At 48.0% G+C, this 10,537-nt stretch overlaps 1 protein-coding gene across 1 annotated transcript; it reads right to left on the bottom strand.

The window, feature by feature from the left end:
• Window positions 1–5,075: 5,075 nt before the first annotated feature.
• On the bottom strand, window positions 5,076–8,745 carry RNF228 (ring finger protein 228). Its single transcript, XM_051849124.3, has 2 exons — window positions 8,353–8,745; window positions 5,076–7,894 (listed from the first exon to the last, which is right to left on the bottom strand). The coding sequence occupies exon 2, from the start codon at window positions 7,777–7,779 to the stop codon at window positions 6,766–6,768; it is 1,014 nt and encodes a 337-aa protein (XP_051705084.3). The 5' UTR covers window positions 7,780–7,894; window positions 8,353–8,745; the 3' UTR covers window positions 5,076–6,765.
• Window positions 8,746–10,537: the final 1,792 nt, after the last annotated feature.

Here is a 10,537-nt window from a genome sequence, read left to right as displayed (position 1 = left end):
ACCTGTTGGCGACCTGCAAACTAGTTGGGAGTTCCTCTTCGGCTGCCAGGGGCGACCCTTTGTTCATTTAACCTCCAAACTTTCGTGTTTACTCACATGACTGCCAGCAAATCCCCACGTTGTCACCAGATTTTGATCAGATTCTTCGAACATGGAAAACACCTCTTTTGCAGGGGCTAGGAAAGCCCTCAGAAATGGCTTAGGATGGGGAAGGCGCAGCCTCACCCTGCCCATGACAGAAAAGATCAGAGCTTGCCAAATGAGGTCAGACATACTGCATGCATGTATGGAAGATTACCCTGTACCCCGTGAACATGCACGATTATTAAATGGTAATAAAATAACTTTTTTAGTGGTTGAGGAGATAGAAAAGCTAACTTGGTTTGATCTTCCACACTGAGTATGTGTATTGAGTTATCATACTGTACCCCACAAATATGTACAATTAAAAATTTTCAAAAAAATTTAAAAAATTAAAGAGGGATACAAATAATTAGTTAACTTTCTGGGAATGCAAAAGCAATAGGAGTGTGCATGAGATAGAGAGACCCACCTTCCTTTGGTTTTCCAAATTATGGCCACTTCCAAAATGGAAGCATTGTCACCGGATCTCCTAATGAGTTTCAAAGAAAATGCACCTGGCGGCATTTAGTTCATTAAACTGAGATTAGGGAGACATTCGTAGTTCAATAAAATGGTTGTGAAATATAATGGCCCTCATTTTAGTCACTCAGTAGAATAACCGAGGGTGCCTTTTAAAGACATGGATACACTTCTCCCTGGAGATGGAGCAATTAAATATGTGGTCTCTAGGGACAGGAGGGGTGCTTCCATATTTGTTTTTTTAAGCCTCTCGTTATCCTAACTTGTAACCCAGGCTAAGGACATCCTTGAGGCTCATGTCAGGAAACAAATTTGCTGTGTGTGAATTCTATAAGAAATGGCCTCTGAATACAAGTCATCGGCTTGCAGAGCTTGACTCCTCTCACTCCCAGTCTCTCCGAGGAAATAACTGATTCTTGCTGGGAGACCAAAACTATAGTGAGAAGCAACTTGCACTCTACAATTGGATTACAAAATATTTTTAAATGTGCACTGTAGATATAAAAGTATTTTTATATATTGGAGACCATACAGCAGACCATACATTACCAAGATTCTTTGAAATCATAGCTGTTAAAATAAAGGCATTCTATTCTTTCAGTAACAAAACACTTTCTCTTCTGTTCATTTCGTGGTGTATAATATTAAGAGCTGGAGAATTTTTTTTTTTTGCATTTCTTCTCACTTCAACATCCACAAAAACCCCATGGAGATGTGGTCTTTCTTTCTTTTTTTCTTTTTAAGATTTATTGATTCATTAGAAAGGCAGAGGCAGAGAGAGAGAGAGAGAGGGAGAGAAAGAGAGAGAGAGAGAGAGGTCTTCCATCCGGTGGTTCACTCTCCAAATGGCCACAACAGCCAAAGTTGAGTTGATCTGAAGCTAGGAGCCAGGAGCTTCTTCTGGGTCTCCCAAGTAGGTGCAGGGGACCAAGGACATAAGCCATCTTCTACTGCTTTCCCAGGCCATAGTAAAGAGCTGGATTGGAAATGGAGCAGCCGGAACTCAAACCGATGCCTAAATGGGACTCTGGCACTGCAGGCAGTGGCTTTACTGCCACAGGGCCAGCCCCAGAGATGTGGTATTTCTAAACTATGGATGATCCAATTTTAAATGCAAGTACAACATTTTTTTTCCCCTAAAGGAAGTGTACACATTATTCCTCAACTTCCTCTTGGAAACTGGACATTAAGCATTATTCCCCAAATATATCTTGTAATTAGCAATGATTGTGAATTTATCAGAGAAATTTTCTTCTCAGGCATATTTTAGGTTTTCATAAGAGAAGAGAAGCCTTTGAATTAAATTGGCAGAAGCAATGCTAATATTTCATATTACAAAGTTTATCTTGTGGACAATCAGAAGAAATTTAGCAACAAGTAAATACAATCCTTTCCACTCTTTCTTCATTGCTCTAAGTTCAAACCAAGTCCTAAAATTCATTTCAAAATAATTAGTATGGTAAATATCAGCTCTTCCTAGGGAAAAAAAACCCCTTGGTGTGTAATATATGTACAATAACAGCACATGATTTCAAAGAGAAAAAAATACAAACACATATTAAGCAAGAATTCAATTCATTGCTCATGATACTCAATAATCTTTATATAGCAGCAGAAATGTAAAATATGAAAATTAGCTACTGGAAATTAAGAGAGGACATCAGTTGGGTCACAAGATAAAGAGATATTACTCAGCTATTGGGATCAACAAAATTATCAAATGTATGAAGAATGTTTTATTAAAATGAAAACATTGAAGAGTTGATACATCAGAGTGACAAAACTGAAAACAACTAATCTCATTCTTAATATGGGCAGTTCCATTGCAATAATGCTTTTCCAACTATGCTGCTACTGTCTTTGAAGTGGATAGTGCAGACATGTTTATAGAGATACTTTAGACTGTCACCATGCAATTCATGAACGGATGCATAACTTGTGTTTGATGTGCACTCTGCTTGCAGTTGCATTTCTTGTTCAGCCATGTGTCTAGTCAAGGACTATCAGCTCTAGCATCATCTCCTGAAGAGGCCTTGCATTTAGACGAGGTTCTTTGCTTCTCTCAAGGAACATGCAGAAAGTGAGTAAGCCTTGTTTAAACCAACTCTAATAAAGTTTTCTGTTTGCAGTCAAAAACCATTTCTGTTACCACTAAAATGCATAAAAACCCAAAAAGCAATTACAATGCAGAAATGTTGACAATGGAAGCCAAGTGTTCTTTACTCTTCCTAGAGTTCTCTCTCGTTGACTATCATGTAGTAACTTTGATTTTTCTCAAAGTTCAAAGTGCTTGTCCTGGAAATTGTTTCTTCACCTTTTAAAAATCTTTATGAAATAGGGAAAACCACCATCCCCAGGGACTCAGGAGTTACTCAGTAGTGGTGTGAGTCTGGGGAGCCAGGTTCCCTAGGTTCCCAGGGTTTCCCTTTAACAGCTTCAACAGAGTATCCAGCACTTACTATGTGTGAGGAAAGGACAGAGTGGATGAGCAGGTTTCTGTCCTTATCTCCTTATGTACACACTCTGCAGCTTGACAGAAAGAAAGAAAGAAAGAAAGAAAGAAAGAAAGAAAGAAAGAAAGAAAGAAAGAAAGAGAAAGAAAGAAAGAAAGGAAGGAAGGAAGGAAGGAAGGAAGGAAGGAAGGAAGGAAGGAAGGAAGGAAGGAAGGAAGGAGAGGGAGGGAGGAAGAAAGAAAGACCACTGCAGATAGCTGTGTTAAGAAGAAAGTAAAACTGAAATCTGTATCAACCAGGAACAGAGTGGTCAGGGCAGACTTCTCTGGGGAGGTGACATTAGACTCTTGGAGACCTGAATGAAAACAAGGCTATAGGCCTACATGGGGTTTTAATTCCCTAAGTACTTTTATCCAACCTCTTCTCAGATGTGCAATCCTGACATCAACTCCATGAGGTACATGAGGCTGAAACCTTTTCTCTCCATTTTATAAATGAGGAGCTGGAGGTTCAAAGAGGTTAAATGACTTCCCAAGTAGAGAAAGAGCCAATATGCAGATTGGCATCTCCTGGCTGCAAATACCAGTAGTTAGATCCCAAACCCTGTGTGCTTTCTGCAAGTGAATGCTGTTACCTTTGGTCCTCACCTGCATAATGGCTGTCTTTCACCTGCAATTTAGACTGTAAAGAAGCATGATGATAATGTTTACCTGCAGCCCCAGAACCTAGGCAGAACCTGAGCTGGGAGACTCCGAGTTCTCCAGGCAGGTGGAACCAGTGACTTTACTGGTAGTTCTCACTCATAAGTTGGGATGTGTCCAGGATTGAATCAAGAGTTCCCAGAAGATGAAAATTGTCATGGGAAAGGAGAAAAGCACTCCACTGGAACTGCCCTCCAGACAACCTATTGATTATTTCAACAATTATGTCTTCTTCAATGCCTGCTTCATCTCAGGTGTTGGTATGCCAGGTCTTTCCACATTAAATAGGAGTTATTTAAGTCAAATCTGTAGAATGGAACACATGAATACTAGAGAACCATAAAAACCAGACATATGCATTTCATGGCTCCATCCTGCCATTCAATTCTTGGTAAGAAAGTCCAAAATTAGTGATAAAGCAAGGTCAACCAAGGTTGGGGGGACCTCTCCATGATTAGGTACTGAGCTATTACCTGCATCTATTTGATTTTTAAAGGATCCTAACAAATTTGTCATGGTAAGAAATTTGTGCAATACACGAAAGAAGCAAAATGTGACTTTTATGGTGAGTGTTAACAATTCAAAGATTTTTTCTCATTCATGAGGAATAATTTAGGTTGGTATACTTCTGTGGAAAATAGACTCCGTAAGAAGCAAGTTGGGTCCCAAGGAACTTTAGACAGACTTCTCGGTGGCCAGTTCAAGAAAATTAAATAATAAACATATGTGTGCACATGGTTACATACAAATGCCAAGTTCTGATATTATAATGCAATATATCATACGTATTCTATATATTTACATATGTATAATATATACCCATATATATGTGTGCATGCACTGTGCATTTAAATAGTTGTGTGAATGTAAACAAACACCAGCAATGGGGGTGAAAGAAAAGAGTGAGTAAAAGATAAAAATGAATATAGAAGTAACGCAAGATTTTGGAGTTCCAAACAAACAATCTCTGAAGCATAATTCTTAGTATGAGGAATCCCAAAACATTTCATAGAAACCAAGAACAGAGTCTGACAACAGATTTTAGCTGTAGTGAGTATTCTAGTGGCAGTCACTTCTCCTTTCAGATTACCACAACAGCTCTTACTGGGTCTACAGGGACTCCTATTAAACACTACCAATAATTCCATGAAGTGATCCTCTTAGTAGTGGATGTTCCCATGTGTGAGATTTCTCTCAGCCCCACTCAAAATATGAAATTGGAACTTGGATGGAGATGTGTTTAAGGAACAGAAGTACTGTACAAATAACTGGAAACAATTTCACTATGAAATAAACATCAACAAAAAGGTTTTTCTATAAATAATTCCTTTTTATTATTAAGACAATGCAGACATATAGCACATCATATTGTAGTTCCTATATTTGCAGCCACACCACTTATCATGGGCCAATAAATTACTTCACTCCTAGGATAGATACAAATGCTCCATTCAAGTTCAGTTAATAGAATAGTGTCAAGATATCATGCAGCTGGCTTGCATAAATACACAAGGAATAACAACACACCCTCAGCATCTTCTGTGATGTTTAAGCATGAAAACTTTGTCTTATTCCAAGCTTCAAGATTGGAATAAAGAATGTTTTCATATAAAATACATTTGGAAGATATTTTTCTTTCTCTAAAAAAGGCATCTAATCCACCTGCCACACGCATTTGTGGTTCATCTTTTTAGTTACAAAATCATATCCTTTTTCATATCACATGACCAGATGCAAACATTTTGGTGATTCCAACAACATCACACACCTAAATTCAAGATAATATTTTTTTCTTGTAAATGTACACTATTATATCCTCATAGTCAAAGCAGACTTGTCAGTTTCGTCTTTGGGCACTATTTAATATTTTATCCTATAACTGAATACTGTGTAAAATCTTGAACAATTACCAACATACCATTATCTTCTACTCCTTGTTTCGAAATGCATTTGGACTGGAGGTATGGGAGAAACGTCATTGCTTATCAAACAACTCTTCTGGAAAACTCAATGCATAAGATTTTCTAGAATTAAATATTCGAAAATGGGCTATTTTAAATGAAACAGAAAAAAGTCGAGGAAAGCCTACGGTGGATATTCTGTGTGAATAGCTTTCAATATCTTCCAGGTGGGGGCAACAGTCAGTCAGTTTTGAGAAAAGGGAAAACAGGCTTTTCAAGCTCCCTGAGTCCAGTTACAGAAGATGAAATGACTTCCAAGCAGTGGCTTCGTGCATAAACCCGCCACCAGCTTCCAGGAGTTGGGACTTCTGGGCTCTGCTCACACAGCCGGCCCTGGGCGGGCGGCAGAATCCACCGACACGCGCGGGCCGCGCCCCTGCACCGCGGCGTGGCCGGCGGCCCCGACAAGCACGCGCGCTGAGCATCTGCCCAATCCCGCACAGATGCGGCCGGCGGCGCTTCCAGCCGCCGCGCCCACACGCCCGCGCTGTGCCCGCGCCCAGCGTGCGTTGCTTTCAGTACCCAGGACTGGGTACTGGCACGGCGGGGAAGCAGGGAAAGGTTTCCCTCACGTGTAGGACTCGTGCATTCTTCCTCTGGGAGAGTCAAGTTCATTCACAACGGCGGCAGACGCGAGCGCGCGCGCGCACCTGCGCCCTTAAGGAAACTCCTAAATCCCAGCCCCTAGAAAACCAGTTTTCCGCAGCGCAGCGGGAGTCCCACTGCCTTTTCTCTGCAAATCCTGGGACTCTGGGAAGGGATCGCCGCGCATTCTGGCGAGGATGGGAGTGGTGCATGACGCAGGGGCCGATCTCACACAGTTTGGGCGTCTCCTTGGTTTCCCTCTTTGGCCCAGGGCTGAGCAGGTCGAGTGTGGAGAACCCGAGGGGACGAAAAACCCGGGCTTCGCAGGGGTCGGGAGGGTGTGTGCGCCCTGAGGGGGCCCGCACGCAGACACGGAGAGGCTCAGGCGCACCCGGCCAGAGGCTCCCTTCTCTCGGGCCGTGCGGGCTCCAGGGGCAGGCGAGAGACCCGGGGCGCTGTCCGCTACGTGTCGCTCCTCCGCGCGCCGCCGGGAGCCGCCGCCGCCCGCGCCCTCGGGCCGCCGCTTCCCGCAGAGCCGGCGGCCGCGCCCTCGGGCCGGTACTTGAGCCAGCAGATGACCCAGGTGACAACGACTGAGAAGAGCGCCAGGATGCTGGCCACTGACAGACAAATGGGTCCCACAGGGGAGGGCGAGGGCGTCCCGGACGCCGGGCCCGTGCCAGGCGTCGTTCCTGCCCCGGGGGATCCCCCGCCGCCGCCGCCGCCGCCTCCCCCGCCGTAGTGGTTGACGAAGATGAGGCCGGTGAAGAGCAGCACCACCATGGAGAGGAAGGAGAAAACCACGCACACGCAGCCGGCGGTGAGCGCGGCTCGCTTGCAGTTCTGGCAGCTCTCGTAGGCGCCCGGGGCGCGCAGGCCGGTGCGGGCGCGAGGCTCGGGAGCCGCGTCCTCGGCGGGCGGCTCGGGCTGCGGGGCTGCGGCGGGCGGCGCGGCGGCGGCTGCGGGCGCGGGGCGGCGCGCAGGCAGCGGCGGCAGTCGGTCTTGGGGCAGCGGGTCTTGCGCGGCGCGCAGGGCCAGCGGGAAGGCCTCGGCGAGCTTGGTGTTGTTGGGCAGGCCGTGCACGCGGCTGTCGGGCAGCGGCGTGCGGTGACGGCACACAGGGCACGCGATGGCGCCGGGAGGGCCGTGCCAGGGTGGCGGGCGCGGTGGACGCTCAGGCGCGGCGCTGGCGGCGGCGGCGCGGAGCTGCAGCTGGCTCAGGCACTCCTGGCAGAAGGTGTGCAGGCACGCCAGCAGTTTGGGCGCGCGCCGGTCCGCGTCGAAGTAGTTGTAGCAGATTTTGCACTCGTAGTCTTCGAGCGGAGGGAGGCCGGGGGCCGTCGCGGCAGCTTGCCGGACTCCCTGGTCCCCGCCGTCCCGTACTCCCAGCGCGGTGCCCCCGGCTCCCGCCCGGCTCCCGGGGCTGCTGCTCGGGCTCTGTTCGCTGCCGCCGCTGTGGCTCGCCGGCGCTGCCATGGCATGATCCGCCCCTCATCGGGGGGCAAGGTGAGCGCCTTCCTCCCCCGGCGCAGCTGCCTCGGCTCCGGGCGGGGAGGAGGCGCTTCTGCCTCCCCCCTCCGACTGTTGTCGCCTGGCGGGGGAGGCACCGCTGGCTGGGCCGGGCGGGGGCGCAGTGGCGACCGCCTCCCACTCGCGTCCCCGCACCCCACCCTCCCCCGGCGCGGGAGCTTCGGTCCCTCCCAGTCCCCGGGCGTCTCTCCGCTGTCCCCCTCGGCCCCTTCCAGGTAGCTATCCTGGCAGCTTCGGATACTGGGTTTTGTTGGAGCCGGAATTGGGGTTGAGGGCGGCAGGGAGGCAGAGAGGCGGTGCGGACCCGGGGTTTGGGGCGCGGCTGCTTCGAGAGGTTACGTTTCGCCTGTGCAGCGTCCCCTCCCACGGGGTGGTGGTGGGAAACTGGGTCCTGCTTTCTCGAAACCCTTCCCTCTTTCTGCACACCACTCCCGCCCCGCGCTGTTGTTTATCCTGCTCTGTCCGGGGCCGGGTCCCCCGGCGGCGCGGCCTCGTCTCCCCCCACCAGCCAGAGCTCACCGGTGATGTAATGCGGGACCCGCGCAGGGAGAGGAGGCAGCGGCCTCAGCAGACTGGCAGCAGCGGCTCCTGCCCTTCGTGAAAACCGTGATCTCATTTCTCCGTCCGAGGGCGAAAGCCAATAATCACCAAGCAGTTTACGCTCTGCGCTTTTATTAGCAGATCCCAGGCAGCCCTGCAGCGCGCCTCTCGGGTGGAAGTGGAGAGGTGGCATTTTTCCCTTCAGCGTTTGGAGGAAATGTTGGAGTGGAGCTGAACAGTCCCCCTTTGCCCCCTCTGGCGTTCTGCTTCTTGAGATGTAAGGAGGCATGCCACACAGACTCGTGGCAGGTCTGGCTCTATTCCTGTCGCTGCCCACAGCGGACGAGCTAGCTGTTTCCCTGGAGGAGGCAAAGTTGTCAAACAGGTTCACAGAATTTCCAAAGTCCTACCTTAACCTCACCCCTGGCACCGCTTATTTTCTTTGCCTACTTAAACTCTGCTCCAAATGTAGGTAGCAGAAAACTCCGTAACAGAGGGCAGATCTGGATGTATTAGAACTGGTGGAAAGTCAGCTGGGAGGGTTGGGGAAAAATAAAACTTCTTGGAGGGGCTGTTTGCAGGATGCAGGAGTGGGGAGTTGGGGCCCATCTGAGAGGCAGTTTTCACATATTCCTAACCAGAAACCCTGTTCCCTTGTTCTCCAGGTTTGGCTTCACCATATGAAGAGAGATGAACCCTCCCCCCACGAGAAAGGGGGAGAGGATGGCTTTAGAAGATTCTGGATTCCCTGGAGATGCAGATGTCTCACTCTGTGCAAAATCTCTGCAGATGGCAGCAGGATGCCCCAGGGAGTGTTTTTGAGAAGAACGAACAAAAGAGAAGCTAGCAAAAGGAAAAGGAAGATGGGAAGAAGGAAACCAGCCAACACCTAAAGTACAGACAGGAGGTGGAGAGAGGACTTGTCATAAGTAACATACGTTCCTATGATATTTGAAATTAGATTTGTGTTACTTTATATGCATAGTGAATGTGATATGTGCCTTTTTTTTTAATCTGCAGAGAGAGAGAGAGAGAAACTCTCATCTTCACTTGTTCACTCCCCAAATGCCCACAACGGCTAGGGCTGGGCCAGATGAAAGCCAGGAGCCAAGAACTCTGTATGAGCTTCCCATGGGTGGCAGGCACCCACACACTTGAGCCATAACCTACGGTTTCCCAGGGTATACATTAAGAGGAAGCTGAAATAAAAATGGGGAGCCTCCTCCTCCTCCTACCCCCACTCCTTCTCCTCCTCCTCCTCTTCTTCTTCTTCTTTCTTTATTTATTTATTTGAAAGGCAGAGTTACAGAGAGGTAGAGGCAGAGAGACAAAGAGAGATCTTCCACATGCTGGTTCACTACCAGGATGGCCACAATGGCCGGAGCTGCACCAATCTGAAGCCAGGAGCCAGGAGCTTCTTCCTGATCTCCCACGTGGGTGTAGGGGCCCAAGGACATGGGACATCTTCTACTGCTTTCCCAGGCCATAGCAGAGACTGGATCAGAAGTGGGACAGCCAGGACTTGAACCAGTGCCCATAGGGGATGCTGGCACTATAGGCTTTACCCGCTATGCCACAGTGCCTGCCCCAGGACCCAACTTCTTGAGTCATCACCATTGCCTCCTACATTCTACATTATCAGGAAACTGGAATCAGGAGCCAGAGCCAGGTATCGAACCCAGGCACTCTGATTTAGATCATGAGTTCCTAATGGGCATCTTAACTGCTAGGCCAAGTGCCCACCTCAACTATAGGAAAAATTTATCAACAGAGCTTTGGGGAAAAGAGAAGTTCAGATACTTGAGCACTAATGTGGTTCTTGTTCTTACCCACCCAGGTCCTAGGACACGAAGGGTCTTATCTATTTGGACATAGCATGTATTTGGGCAAAACACTTAAGATTTTGAAGTTTTGCTCTACGACACATTCTCACCATACACTGAGGTTTCTCAGCTTCAGCACTATTAACATTTTGAACTGGATAATTCTTTGTTCTGGGAGCTGTTCTGTGCATTGTCAGATGTTTAGCAGCCTCTTCCCAGATGTGACAACCAAAAATGTCTCCTGGGGACAAAATCATCCCTGGCTGAGACCGTGGGGCTACATCAAAGTCACAGATTTGGTTAATGTGAAGTCGAAGCCAGAAACACCTTCAACATTCAAC

This window comes from Oryctolagus cuniculus, chromosome 3 (assembly GCF_051225735.1).
Source record: "Oryctolagus cuniculus isolate XC-2025 breed Fujian yellow rabbit chromosome 3, ASM5122573v1, whole genome shotgun sequence".
Classification (NCBI taxonomy): domain Eukaryota; kingdom Metazoa; phylum Chordata; class Mammalia; order Lagomorpha; family Leporidae; genus Oryctolagus; species Oryctolagus cuniculus.
Note: the sequence above shows the minus strand (reverse complement) of the source record. Positions and strands in the feature narration are given on the sequence as shown.

Excerpts from the sequence above, each read along its gene's own strand:
- RNF228 (XM_051849124.3), bottom strand. The coding sequence starts at position 7,779 with ATGGCAGCGCCGGCGAGCCACAGCGGCGGCAGCGAACAGAGCCCGAGC.